The sequence below is a fragment of the Zalophus californianus genome, chromosome 7, assembly GCF_009762305.2.
Source record: "Zalophus californianus isolate mZalCal1 chromosome 7, mZalCal1.pri.v2, whole genome shotgun sequence".
NCBI lineage: Eukaryota > Metazoa > Chordata > Mammalia > Carnivora > Otariidae > Zalophus > Zalophus californianus.
Window position 1 is genome coordinate 122,846,707 of NC_045601.1, and position 15,268 is coordinate 122,861,974.

Below are 15,268 nucleotides of genomic sequence, written 5' to 3' on the forward strand. Positions count from 1 at the left end.
AGTTTGATTATTGATTGAGCTGTGATGGATACTGAATTGTTTCCACCTTTTATCTGTGAATAAGGCTGCTATGAACATTGGTGTACGATTTTTTTTTTTTTTTTTGAGCTCTTCCCTTCAATTCTTTTGGGTATGTACTTAAGAGTGGAATTGCTACATTGTATGATAATACTATGTTTAACTTTTGAGGAACCCTCAAATTGTTTTCTGTAATGGCCCTACCATTTTACATTTCCACCTGAAATGCTCAAGGTTCCAATTTCTCTACATTCTCACCAACACTTTTCATTCTCTGGGTTTTGTTTTGTTTTTTTTAAATAATAGCCATTCTAATGAGTGTGAAGTCATATATATCTTACAGGGTGGTTTTGATGGACATTTTCTTAATGACTAATGATGTTGAGCATCTTTTCATGTGCCATTTGTATATCTTCTTTAGAGAAATGTTTATTCAAGCCCTTTGGTCATTTTTGAATTGAGTTGTTTGTGTTTTATTATTGAATTGTATGAATTCTTTATATAATCTGGATATTCATCCCTTATCAGAGATATATGATTTGCAAATATTTTTCTTCCTATTCCATGGGTTATCTTTTTACTTTCTTGATGGTGTCCTTTGATGCACAGAGGCTTTAATTTTGATATAGTCCAGTTTATTTATTTTTATTTTGTTGCCTATGTTATTGGTGTCCTATCTGAGAAATTATTGTCAAATCAAATGTCATGAATCTTTCCCCCTATGTTTTCTTCTAATGTTTATGTGGTTTGAATACTTAAGCTTTGGTCCATGTGAGTTAATTTTTGTATATATTAATGGTAAGGGTCCAGCTTCATTCTTTTAGGTGTGGATATCCTGTGTTCCCCCATTGCATGGTCTTGGCACCCTTGTTGAAAATCGGTTAGCCATGCAAGGGTTTATTTCTGGGTTCTCTATTATTTTCCATTGTTCTCTGCCTGTCCTTTGACCATTACCACACTGTTTTGATTACTGTAGTCTTGTAGTAAGTTTTGAAATCAGGAAGTGTAAACCCTCCAAATTTGTTCTTCTTTTTTAGGGTTGTTTTGGCTATTTGGGAAAAAAGTTTATTTTTAAAAAAAGATTTATTCCTTGTAAGAGCTATATGAAATCTCTACCGTTTGAAAAGATTTGTTTTTCTTACAATAATTTTCTGGAACTATTTTCTACTGTTCACTAAGGTGTACATTTATGCTGTTAATTACAGAAAGAGTATCCAGACCCAGACCAAAATTCATTTGTGAAGAGAATGCATTCTCTCCAGATTGACTGTACAGCAATACCTCCAAGCAGGTCAAATTCAGGTAAATATCCAATGATTGAAAGTAATGTATTCACTTGTTTATTTATGCATTCACTCTATTCTCAAAAATACTCTTCATGACCGTAAAGAAACAGAAGAAGCTATAAAATATTTAAAGAAATTTATAATATATTTGGGAGTGAAGACACATATATTTGAAATAGTAAATAACAGTGTATTCACCAAAATCACAAAGCATCCTGAACATAAGAGGCCTAACTTACCTGATAGGAAGAAAGTGACAGCTCAGGAACAAGAGGGGACATGTGTGGAAGCAAGGTCCTTGAGGTCAGGGATGATAGATCCAGAGAACAAGCAGAGAGGTTGATCCTCAGATTCAAGGAAGGATACTTTTTTCATTATAACAAAAGGAAAAACAGAGTATAGGATATTGAAACCACTTTATTAGCTATCTGTCCTAGGACAAATTAACCTTTTGTAAACCTCATCCATCGAATCATGATAATAATTGCGCCTACTCTTAACAGGGCTTTTAAAGAATAAAAGAATCCATGGAAAGTGCTTAAAACCAAGCTGCTCCTGTTCTTATTTTGTAGCCCTGCATCCCATCAAGGAGACAGCCACCTTCTCTGCTACAACACAAGTCCCTCTCTTCCTTGCTCATTCCTGTGACACTCACATTTCTGTTTCCTGTTAAAATTTCCCTAGTGCTCTCTCACCACCATGCAGGTACTTCTACAAATTACCTATAGAGGTAATATAGGTAGCAAGAGGACCATCAAGTAAATGCTTTTTTATTTGTTCTCAAAGGTTTCAGGATGTTATTCTGAGATACAGATGTATGATGGTGCTCAGCTTTTATTTTACTTCTTGTTGCTTTTTGAAACTCTTTCCAATGTTGATCATTTCTTCTCAGCCCCAGAACAGCCCAGCTCGCTGCACAGTTCCCACGGACTTGGGATAGGTCCCGTGGAGGAGTCCTGGTTTTCTCCCTCCCTAGAGAACCAGCAGGAGGAGAATCAGCTCAGCTTGCAGAGTAAACTCCAGGAGGAAGCCAACTACCATCTTTTTGGCAGCCGCATGGACAGGCAGACAAAACCGCTCAAACAGAATGTGGCTTATAATAGAGAGGAGGAAAGGAGACGAAGGGTCTCCCATGACCCTTTTGCACAGCAGAGACCTTATGAGCATGTTCAGAACCCAGGAGTGAAAGGCCTTCCATATTCTAGTGCAACCAGCCCTGGTAATGCACTACACCAACCCACAGGGCTAACCAGCCAACCCCAAGTACTATACTGGAACAATGGATTATATAATCCATTCGCTTTTGGAACAAGACCACAGGATCTGGGAACAACAGGTTCAAGAGTTTTGTATGGGCCAAATCCAAGCCATATGCCAAGCGTGCATAAAATTCCAGTGCCTGAGACCAACCTACTGGGAAACACACCCACCCTTCCATGCAGCTCCTTCCCATCAAGAGGTAAACAGTTTTTTTAGCTACAATTTTTTTTTTTAATGTTTCTGAAAATAAAGCAGCCATTAGCTCTGTTGTAGACTCTAAGGTAACAAGGATGAGTTGCTTGTGGTGTTCAGCCGCCAGATGCAATTTGCAACCGTGGAATAGTCTCCATCAGACCACTTGGTCTCAGTTCGGGTGGGATTCATTGCAGCTGCCTGCAAGTGTTGGGTTACAGGTCCTTCCTTGTAACTGGTAGGCACGTCTGCTCTAATCTGCATCACAGTGGTCCCATTGTACCCAATCTCTGATGGAAGTGAAGGTCATTGCTTGTGTTCTTTTACTTGCTTGCTATTTTCTGAAGGTTAAGAAAGAAGTCTTGGATATTTTGATGCTTATCTTATATAGGCCAAAGACTGCCATTTGTGATGAAACCAAAATATTGGTCTACGATCACCACCATTTATCTCCAGAGCTCTTTTCATCTTCCCAAGCTGAAACTCTGTATTCATCAGACACTAATTCCCCAGTCCACCCCCGACCCTGGCAGCCACCATACTACTTTGCGTCTTTATGAATTTGACTACTCTAGGGTACTTCATATAAGTGGAATCATACAGTCTTTGTCCTCTTGTGACTGGCTTATTTCACTGAGCACAGTGTCCTAAAGGTTCATCCATGTTGTAGCATGTATCAGGATTTCCTTCTTTTTTAAGGCTGAAAAATAATCCATGGTCAGTATATAACACATTTTGCTTATCTGTTCCTCTGTTGATGGACATTGGGTGGCTTCCACTTCTTGGCTGTTGTGAATAATGCTGCTATAGACAGGGGTGTATAAATATCTGTTTGAGGCCCTGCTTTCAATTCCTTTGGGTATATACCCAGAAGTGGAATTGCTGGATCTTAGGGTAATTCCATTTTTAATTTTTTTGAGGAACCTCCATACTGTTTACCACACCATTTTGTATTCCCACCAGCAGCACATTCACATCCAGTTCATTCACATCCTTGCCAACACATGTTACTTTCTGTTGTTGTTTTGTTTTTGTTTTTGTTTTTATAGTAGTCATCCTGATGGATGTGAGGTTGGTTCAGTTACATTTTAAAAGAAGAAAATTTCAAAGGTTGGCGTAGGATAAATAATTTAACTTATACATCCAGAGTAAAGCTCTGTCTTTTTACCATGTTGTATTTATTTCTTTTGCTTTCAATCTAGATACACTTACCTGTGCTTCACTCTATTCAGATGAGTCTGTGAAATGTACCATATACAACAGTGCTGGCATTCAGGTTGGAGACCATAATTATATGGAGATTAGTGGAATGAGTTCAGTGCTACCAGACATGAACTTGAAAGAAGAGCCAGCTTCTAAGTACCAAGATATCTTTGGTAAGATGCCCTTTAAGGACCTATCATCTAGCAACCTGGAACTTTCTTACTTGTTTAGAGGGATAGAGTGGAATCCTGAAATTTTTCCAATTATTTTCCCTGAAAGTTGCCCCATGTTTTCTCTGTAAAATGTCTCTGTAATTTCCGTATAATTCCTTTGTGGTTTATTTATGTTTAATATGGGGATAATTATAATATCTAATTCACAGATTTGTTATGAAAATTAAATGAGTCAATATGTATAAAGAGCTTAGAACACTGCCTAGCACATAGTAAGATCTATGAAAGTGTTGAACACATCATCATCATCATCATGACCAATATCACTACTCAGACCTAGGAGAGGTAGGTCCCTCAGGTCTTCATCAAAAGGGATTCTGAAAAGATAGAAGATTCTGCCCTCAACAGCACCTCTGTTATAAAAACAGGAGAGCTTTCTCTTACAGGGTTCCACTATGCAGGCTCATGACATTAATCCCAAAACACAACCTGGGAAACAGGCATGAGGCCAAAGCAATGGGATTTAAGAATGCAACTTTATGATTAACCCCAGGATTGGCAAAATGTTTCTTCTGTCAAGGACCAGATAGTAAATATTTTAGGTTTCACTGGCCCTGAGGTCTCTGTTGCAACTACTCATCTGACATTGTAGTACAATAGCAGCCACAGACAATATGTACATATGTACGTGGCTGTGTTCCAGTAAAACTTTTATTTACAAAAACAGGCAGCAGGCCAGATTTGGCCCAGTAGCCATAGTTTGCCAATCCATTTGAAGAATAGTCCTTAGAGAGGAGGTTCCTAACTCTTGGTTTGACACAGGTAGCTTTGAGAATCTGATGAAACCCAGGGTCCCTCTCCTGGAGAGGTATTGACAAAATTTGGGACGTTTTTGGACTGCTGACGTCCAGTGGTGATGACAGAAGATGCATTGTGGGGAGCTAAGGGAAGAATGGGAGTTGCGGGGGGAGGGGAGTGCTAAGGAAAGAATGGGCATGGGGAATGAGATGTCTTTTTCCTTATATTCAGCTTATTGGGGTGGGATGAGGATCAAGGAAAATGTGTGTGGTGGTGATTTTATACTTTATAGTTTCTTTTTGTTATTTTTATGAAGGCCTAAGAGGAAGGAATCAGTAGAAAGGGAGGCTGTGGCTGTAGGAGAAGAGAAGGTAACGCTTAGGGTAAAGGAGAGAGGAGTCCCAAAACAGACCTTGAAAAGTAGATACCTCATTCCTTAAAAGACAAGGGAAGGCATTGTAATTGAACAAGTTTGCACTTGATGGTCTTGGTTTCCGTAAGTAAGAGGAAAGTGAACTGTAGGGTGCAGGGGATCAGGAATTGAATGACCTTGATTCTGGCCAGATATAAGTAGACAATGCCAAAAGGAACAAAAATGGTGTTTTCTTTGCTCTTTACATCAGGAAGGTCTGATATTAACAGGGCCACTGGCTAAGGTTGTATAGAACAGCCTAGTAGCCAAGCAGGGCTTTTATTCCCAATGCCATCAGCTGTAGCTCAGAGAGGTATCTGCTAGGAGGAAGAGGTTCTCTGTTGTACTCACATAAACATTCCAAATGGGCTTCCAGACATGTAAAGTATCACCTCACGGGTCAACAACTCTATAATTAATAAGTTTTCTTTTTTACTGTCTCCTGATAATCTTTATACAGGTTTTTGAAACTAGAATGTTCAAATGGGTTATAGCCTGATGCCTTCTTTTCTTTTCTGTTTGGCAGAAAATACCACTAGTCTGACTGATAAACATCTGGACCCAGTCAGGGAAAATCTGGGAAAGCAATGGAAAAACTGTGCCCGTAAGCTGGGCTTCAGTGAACCTCAGATTGAGGAAATTGACCATGACTATGAGCGAGATGGACTAAAAGAAAAGGTTTACCAGATGCTCAAAACGTGGCTGATGAGGGAAGGCAATAAGGGGGCCACGGTGGGAAAGCTGGCCTATGCGCTCTACCAGTGTTCAAGAATAGACCTCCTGAACTATTTGGTACATATCAACCAGAGCTAACTCCAGAACGGGCTTTGGCAGCATGAGGTAATCTCCTCACCTAGTGAGTAAGTAACCCACTGGAAGTGTGCTGCCTCAGATCCTTCAGAATTCTCTCCTCACTGATACACGTTCTCTGTCTGCATAAAAATCTCCCACATTCCATAGCTGGAGAATGGGAAAGAAATCTACAGCGAACAACCTACTAACCAGGAAGACCTATTAATGGCTGAGACCCAATCCAAAAAGAAGCCTAATTGGGTTTTGAAAGGGAGAGAGAGATATTTGAGGAAGATAATTTTCTTTCAGTTCATTCCATAACCTTCCGCAATGACATTCATTTAATTTCCTGGAGTTTTGTTTCAGCAAGAAAAAAAAAAAATTCAGGGGACATAAACAAAGTCAACTTTCTTATTTTATGCTCTCTTCTCCACATAGGCTCCTGTTATCACCAAAGTACAGTGAAATTGTGAGTTCTCTTCAACTAGGGTTTTTTTTGGTATTCTAACCACAGTTCATTCCAAAACTCTAAGGTCTGTTAACTTCAGTATCAAATGTTGTGTCATTCACCACAGGCTTCAAGAATTACATGCAGTCTCCACTCCATAAATTAACTGAAGGGATTTTAAGGACTACTAAAACAGAAAAAAAAAAAATAGAGAACAAAAATAATCAGAATTATCCAGGTGGTTGTTGCAAGGAATTGCTACTAATTGTGGTGACTACATCAATTTTTGATGAAGTTTTTAACTTCTTTCCTAGCATTCTGATACTTTATGTACTTTCCCAACCTCTGTGCCGTGCAGAGGGAGCATGTACACAGGGAATATTGATCTCTTCACACCTGGCTGTGACTGGAGCTTCAGGGCTGATCACTGTTGAGCAGCTTCCTCAGCTTACCCCAGGATACTGTAGAAATATTTTCATTTTCTTCTGTGAGCTGCTGTGATGTAAAAAAAAGGATACTTCAAAGTCTGATAATTGTGCCTCTAACACTCGACCTTTCAAAGCCCACCCGGAACTCAGGACTGAGTGAAAGGAACCAGAAGACTAGAAGACTGAAGGCAAGCAGCCCATCCAGTATCACTGCCTCCACGTGGCTAAATGGAGAGGGTGTGTCATTGTGCTCAGCCCTTCCAGGAAGGAGGGAGAGAAGGATGCAGTATGGTGATTCTAGATGTCAGAACAGATTCTAGGGTCTGGTGGGCTGATAACAGTATTGTGGTTGGTGATTCTAAAATCCCGCTAGCCCCAGCTGACACACACACACACACACACACACACACACACACACACACACACACACACACACCCCAACACCTGAAGTGGGACTGTAAAACAGAATTTCTCAACTTCTTCACTATTGGCATCTTGGGCTGGATAATTCTTTGTTGTGGGGGCTGTCCTGAGCATTGTAGGATCTGGATGTCTGAAAGTATCCTCTACCCACTAGATGTGAATAGTGCCATTCTCCCCTCCTCCTGTCCCCAGTTGGGACAAGCCAAAATGTCTCAAGACATTGCCAAATGCTCCCTGGAAGGACATAGGTGCCCCCATTGAGAAGAGCACTGCTACAAAGTAATGAACCTCAGTCTCTTATCCACACATATCTAGGCTCACTACTTAGTTGCCACATCGCATTAGATCACATAGACCAAAAGAAAAATTGGATGGAGAAAGAGTCCCAGGCTTTGCTAGAGAGGCGTGGGTGGATGATTGCTTTTCTAAATGTATCCCTTGTACCTCTGTCCTAAGTGTTTAAATTCTCTAAATTCCAAAGCGATTGAATGATCAATGTTAAAAGGCAAAAAATGGTATTTTAATGGACTTTTAAAAATAAAATTTTGTACCTCAAATATAAGCAACTGAAATGATGTGTTTGTATAAATGAAACCGTTTGGGCTTCTCCACTTAGGTTGGCATTTCCTAGACGTACTCTCCCTTTCACCCTCCTGCTATTAACAGGCAAGAGGAAGCTGGTAGTAAAAAGAAGAGAAGCTTCTGGACAGCTTTTTGGCTCTCAGGATGAAAATGTGCTGCCTTGAGAGCCTGCAGCCCTGCTGTCCTTCAAACATGGTTCAGAAGTCTTTCTTTCAACCCCTGCTCTCTAAAAACTGGACTGAAAAGAGCCAAATTTGTATCTGAAGAGTTTCAATACAAGAAAATCAATTGGGCAGAAAATCAATTAAGTGAGATGGCACGGACTACAAAATGAGAAATCATACTTGCTTTTGCAAAAGACCCTAAGGTTTCTACCGTGAATAACGCCCACTTCGAACTCTTACAGCCTTGTGAAATCAGCAGATTTTCCACTTGCTGTGGTTACAATATTTGTTTGGGGTCCATCATATGAAGTTAGGTCTTCAGGAATAGTTCTTTCTTTCTCAGAAAATGTTTTAAATAGAATTTCGATGTACTTTTTAACGTGTGTTATTTACAAACGTTTTTCTTTTATAATAATGTGAATAAAACTAGGTGTCACTAAGACAAATGACTTGGCCAATCGCAGATAAAAATGTTTTGTGTCAGCAGCAGGCTGTGACACTATAATGGAAAACAAGCTCAACCTGGCTTTCTGTAAAAACTTCCTTGCCAGAATGTGCAATGGTAGACGATATTGTTAGTATTTTAGTATTGGTTTCTCTCCATACAAGAATAACCATGTCAACAAGATCGATTCTTTCAGTCACATCTGTTGTTGTAGGATTAAAAAAAAAAAATCCACTAACTGCCAAAACTGAATTTAATACAACATCGCGGTTTAAATTTTAAATTTACTTTAACGCATCAGGTTCTAGTGTTTTAGGGGTAAGAAGTGAAAGATTAATGATTTTTACCCATTGCAATCAGGCAGGGTTAATGTGCAATTTCACTGTAAAGGACTGAAGTCAAGAAAAAAAAACAACAACAAAAGAACAAAGCAAAACACTAGGTGTCTATGTGGTCAAGATTTTAGAAATATGACTACAAAGAAATCATTGAAGGCCTAATGGTATTCCAGTGAACTCCATAACAAATAACAATCCAAGTACAGTTTGTGAAATCAAGCAGGCTTAAATACTCGTCTGCCACTCCTTTGCTGTGTATGGAGGGCCTGCTTCCTAACGTCTCTTAGCCTCAATTTTCTCTTCTAGTAATAGGGCAATAAAGTTGATGTGAGGATCAAAATAATGCATCATAAGGTGCCCAGCACAGTTATTTTTAAAACTGTACAGTAGTGTTATACATAAAGTACTAGTTCTCAAGTGTGCACTTAAAAATCAATTGTGACACCAATAACCTAAAGCCTCACAGTGCTACTGTTTCTGCTTCTCGGTAGGATAACATTGCTAAAATTGTACAATTATTCTTACTCTCATGATCTCTGACCAGAAATCCCAAATCAACGTCTCAGGAAAAAATAAGGAAATCTTGACCCACCAAAGGTTTCTAAAAGTCAGATGATAGTAATCAGCTGAAATGTATTTCTCTTTCCTTCTATGCAGGAAATTGATGTGACACATGTTGAGAGAATATTTCTGCATAATCCATTTTTAGGCCCGCCTTGCCTTTATTGCTCCAGAAACTCAAATGGCCAGTGGGGATACTGCAGGTATCAGAACTTTCCATGGCTGTAACACTTTAAAAAGCACTGTGTGTATAGGACTATTTCCAATAGAAGGGTCTCAGGGAAGAGAAAGAATGTGATATGCAAGGAAGCCTCAGCTATTCTGGATAATTGGAGCCAAGGCTAAACAGTGACCGTAAATCTGCCAGTTATTTCCAGTTAAGTCAGAGTGGTAGCCAGAATTACAGCGGTAGTTTTTTCTCCACTGAATTGTGAATTGCAGGTAATATTTATAATCTTTAGAAAGCTGCAATTATATAATCTGAAGAAGAAACATATTTTGTGATAAAATACAAATAAAACTTACCATCTTAACTTCTAAGGAGATAGTTAAGTGGAATTAAGTAACCTCACATCCTCGTGCTACCACCACCATTTCCATCTCCAGAACTCCTTTCATCTTACAAAACAAACTGTGCGCCCCTTAGACACTAACTCCCCATTCTCCCCTTCTGGCACCCCTTGGCAAACCACCTTTCTACTTTGTCTCTTTGAATTTGCCTATTCCTCATATATATGAAATCATACCGTATTTGTCCTTTTATGACTGGCATATTCACTTAGTATAATGTCTCAGTGTTCATCCATATTATGGCATATGACAGAATTTCCATCCTTTTTAAAGAACAATATTCCATTATATGTATACACATTTATACCTTCATCCCTTCATTGACATTTGGGTTGCTTTCCACCTTTTGGCTGTTGTGAATAATGCTACGACCATGGGTGTATAAATATCTTTGAGATACTGTTTTCAATTCTTGAGGGTATATACCCAGAAGTGGAATTGCCGGATCTTTTGGTAATTCTAGGTCTAATTTTTTAAGGACCCACCATGCTGTTTTCCACCGCCACTGCACCATTTTACATTCCCACCAGCGGTGCACCGGTTCCAATTTCTCCACATCCTCGCCAATACTTATTATTTTCTGGTTTGTTTTTTGACAATAGCTATACCAATGGATGTGAGATGGTATGAAGGGAAATTTTAATCCCATCATTCTTAGAAGCAAATGCATTTCACCTCACCGAGAGCAGCCAGCCTGAAGCCCCCCTTCTCTCACCCATCCCTCCGGAGCCCCTCCTCACCACCCACTCTCTCAAAGATGGGCGGATGCGGCCTCGCCTCCTTGAAGGGACCAGTCACCGTGGCGACAAGCGGGGCAGAGCCCACTGGGACGTGCTCCTCGTGAGCCAGAACTGGCACCCCGAGAGGAGACGATCTGTGTTGCAGTGCCGTGGGACCCCGAGCCCCGTTTCTGTCAAGGGTCAGAGACGGACGGCCCAGCATCTCAGCGTGACAAGCGTAACCTGGCGGAAGGTGACCAATGCACCCATCACCCGACTGAAGTCCCGGCGCATGCGTGCTCCCGGGCAGCCCGGCGGAGCGGGCCCTCGGCGGAGCGGGCCCTCGGCGCATGCGTGTTTCCTAGCGACTCAGCCAGCGGGCCTGGAGCAGCGGGCCTGGGGCAGCGGGCCTGGGGCAGCGGGCCTGGGGCAGCGGGCGGGGCGGGGCGGGGCGGGGCGGGGCGCAGGCTTGTTCTCCCGCGGCGGTGCCGGGCCCTCCCGGGGCAGTGGGTGGAGCCCGGCGCAGGCGCGCTCCGAGGCTGGGCGCCCCTGGGGTCATGGCTGCGGAGCCAAACAGCCGGCTTTTGCGGCGTCTGCCGATCCTCCTGTCGGCTCTGAAGCCCGGGAACCCGGTCCCCCGTGCCGGGCCTGTAGCCGCGTTCAGGTAATGCTGCCCGCTTCCCTCCGGGAGCCCGCGCGGCGAGGTCCGCGCTCTGGGGGGCGGCGGGAGAGGAGCGCGCTAGCTTGGGGGGGGGGGGGGGGCGGGGGGGGGGACTGGCTGGGCCGTGCGAGCAGCGGCGGTGGACGCAGGGTCTCCGCCCTCTTGCCCCTGCACGGCGACCCGGAGCCTGCGCTACGTGGTTGCACTGGAGGCGGTGGGGCTGTTCTCCACCTCTGCTACTCCGGGACTGAGCACTTCCAGCCTTGCATCGGCTTCAGTTCGGTGACTCTGGAGCCCTAAAGGACTTGGGTGATGGAGTTCAAGCCCTTCATTGTGCAGACGAAAGAGACCCAGGGAGGTAACGTAATTTGCTCTCGGCCACAGACACTCTCACGACAGAGGTTAGAATCCCGAACCCTTCATTCTTATTCGTTGCTCTGTCCAGTCTCTTCACACCTTCAGGACTCTGATCTCTCATGCTTCTTATATTAAAAAAAAAAAAAAAAAAAAGCCTGAGAATGTCCGTGACCTGTTAGCTCTCATAGTCACGGGTCCCAGGTCCGAAGTCCCTGCGTTGTCTTCTTTTTTTTGTTGTTGCTGATTTTGAACTTTAATATGCAAAAGGACCATCCTGAGCACCTGGGAAAATTCAAAATCTTGGCCTACTCTGAGGTTCTGATGTAGCCGGAAAGGCCAAGAATCTGCCTTTTTCTTTTCTGACTCCCTATCCCCCATACTCACATATACTTCGAGATAAAAAATAAAAAAAAAAAACAAAACTAGATTAATCTTTGACCTACTGTCTTAAAAATGGGTGCCCTTGGTCCCAAGAGACACTAAGAAAATGTGGTTAGAGCAGCATGAGGCTTGCTCTACTTTATTCCCATAGACCTACCTGTACACTCTACACACAAACGTTCGCAGGGCATGTATGCAATTAACTGGTGATGGGTCAGTTCCATTTATGACTAGGGAAAGTCAAATCCCAAATGGGTACCTGGCATTTAGAACTTCAGTTGATCCAATGTGGAAACTTCTCATTTGAAAATTTAATTTGGAAGGAGAAGGGAAAAATCTGACCAGCTTTAAATTTTTATGTTGTGATTAACTAGTTTCTGAGTTTCATATTTGATTTAAGTTCTTTTTTATTATTGTTTTAGAACTTTTAGATTTTCAGGACTATTTTAATATAGGTGGAAAAATAGGTCAATGTTCACAGCTGTATAAATAAACATTGAAAAATGGCAATTTATCCAGTTTCCTATTTGCAGAAAGAGATTGAAATGAGGTTACTGTGTACCAATACCCAAGTTAAGATAGGTTATTTAATGGTTGCAGGAAGGCCTCATCCATTTAGTGCAAATCATTCTTCGTAAAGTATCTCTGAAAAACAGGTTTCTCTGGATTTTGAATTGCCATTTTGTAAATGCATTTGCAAGTTGATATTACATGTAATCAGAGAAAACCAGCAGTGGTTGATCCTGAAATGAAGCTGCAGCCCAATATAAATAGGTGAAAGCACCCCTTTAAGACCTTTCTTTCAAAACAGCCAGTACCCAGCCTACAGTTGAGTTGTATTCCAAAAGCTTGTTTTGTCTGTAATTTGGAACTCTGGCTCTTTTTTATTTTGTAATCTGTAAACTGCTTTGTTCCAGGATCAGGTAAAAAAATAATAGTAATAAAAACCTAACAACCTGCCAGAAGAAAAATGTCTTCTGAGTTCAACCTTGGGATGCTCTGCCTGAGAATCAGAGACCCTCCTTTCCCCTGGCACCTGCCACCACCTTCTTTCTGTCTGGCAGTCAGGGTTGGTGGGGCCCTGGGGCCAGAGCCTCACTGGGAGACTTTGTTCGGCCTTGACCTAACAGAAAGAACATGGATTCTGGTGTTTACATGGCTGCATTGCCACTTCTAGCTGCACAAATGTGAGCAAGTTACTTAACCTGGAGCCTAGTGCCTTGCAGAATTGTTCTGAGGATTAGAGACGATATATGTAAAGGGCTGGGCGCCTGGGTGGCTCAGTTGGTTAAGCGACTGCCTTCGGCTCAGGTCATGATCCCGGAGTCCTGGGATCGAGTCCCGCATTGGGCTTCCTGCTTGGTGAGGGGCCTGCTTCTCCCTCTGACCCTCTTCCCTCTCATGTACTCTCTCTCTCTCTCATTCTTGCTCTCTCAAATAAGTAAATCTTGAAAAAAATATATATATAAAGGGCCTGGAATATAATAAGAATTCACTAAGTAGTAGCTACAGTTAGTACTGATACAGATTAGTAATGCAGTGTGTAAAAGGTGCAAAGTAAGTTATCAAAATTCATTTAATTCCAAGCCCTACGGGTAGCTACTACTTTATTGTTGCTAATGGTTACTTTGGAAAAAATATACAAAAAAAAAAAATAGCTGAACATAAGATATACGGCAAATATGTAGGACTTTCAAAGTGAGGATGTATTGTATTAATTGGCTCGCTCCATTTTTATTTCTAAGCAAAGGGCAAAATGCCAAAGGCGCTGATGTCAGACATTACCAGTAATGTGACTGGGGCAAGTTGTCTAGACACTCTAATCCTCAGGTTTCTCAATGGTAAAATTAGGGTAAGTGTATGTACAGCACATAGCAAAACAAATAAGATAAGTAAGCTCTTAGTAGAATTCATTATTTAGCTTAATAATGAAACTAAATGTTAGTTTGTTTTCCCCAAGTTGTTAGATTCTTGAAAGAAACTTTCCTTCTTGGAAAGGAGCAGCTCAGCCCCCTCAATCAGGGAGTTATTATCAGTGTATTGCTTGTGACCTTCCCCTTTCACAAAATTGCTTATCCAGCTTCCCCGAAAAAGAGAGGGACAAATATGAAGTAAGGCAATTTTAGGTGAGCATGCCTTCCTACAGGCTGTTTTTAACGGGGAGTTAGGGTTTTCTTTTTCTTCTACAAGAAATTAACTCAGTACAGTCATTTTCAACTTTGGTTGCATATTGGAATCTCTCAGGGAATTTAAAAAATACAGATGCCTGTGTCCCACCCCAGAGATTTTGTGGCCTGGGCATCTGGAGATTTAAGTGTGCCAGATGATTTAAATCTAAGTTTGAGCTTCCCACTAAGATAGTGGGAAGCTGGAAATGCTCTCATAAAAAAGGGCATGTTTACTTTGGCAGCACATATACTAAAATTGGAATGACACAGAGATCAGCATGGCCCCTGTGCAGGGATGACATGCAAATTCATGAGGCGTTCCATATTTAAAAGGAAAGGAAAGGAAAGGGGACAGGGAAGGGGAAGGAAAGGGAAGGGAAAAGGAAAGGGAAGGGAGGGAGGAAGGGAGGAAGGGCAGGAAAGGAAGGAAGAGAAAAAAAATCACATGCCAGGGCTCTACCCCAATCATTGAGTGATAGTCTCCCGGGATTGTCCTAGGCAGGTATATTTTTAACTCTCCACAGGTGATTCTAACAAGCACACCTGCTTAAGAATGCATGGGTTAGAGAAGTGAAGTGATTATTAGTGGGGAGAAAGTGGTGCTAAAGACGGACGGACACCCCAAAGGAAAGATTCGTTTTTGGTCTTTAAATTTTCTGAAGTTTTCTATTCTCTTTCCTGTGTGAGAGTTTGGGAAATTTGGTATCTTGATTGTGGCTCAAGTAATATGCACATTTTAGGGCCATTGAAGGCCTGGTCTCTCCGCAGCCCGATTTTCTTTCTTTCTTTCTTTCTTTCTTTCTTTTTTTTTAAGATTTTATTTATTTATTTGACAGAAAGAATGAGAGAGAGAGAGAGAGAGAGAGCACATGAGAGGGGGGAGGGTCAG

The 15,268-nt window shown here is 41.6% G+C and overlaps 2 protein-coding genes and 1 non-coding gene across 10 annotated transcripts in view; all 3 read left to right on the plus strand.

Moving 5' to 3' along the window:
- The window catches only part of RIPK1 (receptor interacting serine/threonine kinase 1), a 48,328-nt gene extending 39,241 nt beyond the window's left edge, over positions 1-9,087 (plus strand). For 7 of the 8 annotated variants that reach the window (XM_027602759.2, XM_027602755.2, XM_027602757.2 and 4 more), the window contains 4 exons: positions 1,224-1,320; positions 2,197-2,763; positions 3,959-4,132; positions 5,869-9,087. In XM_027602759.2, the coding sequence (XP_027458560.1) occupies positions 1,224-1,320; positions 2,197-2,763; positions 3,959-4,132; positions 5,869-6,155 (1,125 nt within the window). In that variant the 3' untranslated portion in view covers positions 6,156-9,087. The remainder of the gene's footprint in view (positions 1-1,223; positions 1,321-2,196; positions 2,764-3,958; positions 4,133-5,868) is intronic. The other variant, XM_027602761.2, reaches the window with a different exon arrangement.
- A 2,179-nt stretch (positions 9,088-11,266) lies between these two features.
- The window catches only part of BPHL (biphenyl hydrolase like), a 36,619-nt gene continuing 32,617 nt past the window's right edge, over positions 11,267-15,268 (plus strand). The window contains 1 exon segment of the mRNA XM_027602773.2: positions 11,267-11,476. Within this exon segment, the coding sequence (XP_027458574.2) occupies positions 11,370-11,476 (107 nt within the window). The 5' untranslated portion in view covers positions 11,267-11,369.
- Positions 14,606-14,709, plus strand: LOC113928134. The gene has a single exon (XR_003521815.1). It is a non-coding gene; the product is annotated as a U6 spliceosomal RNA (small nuclear RNA).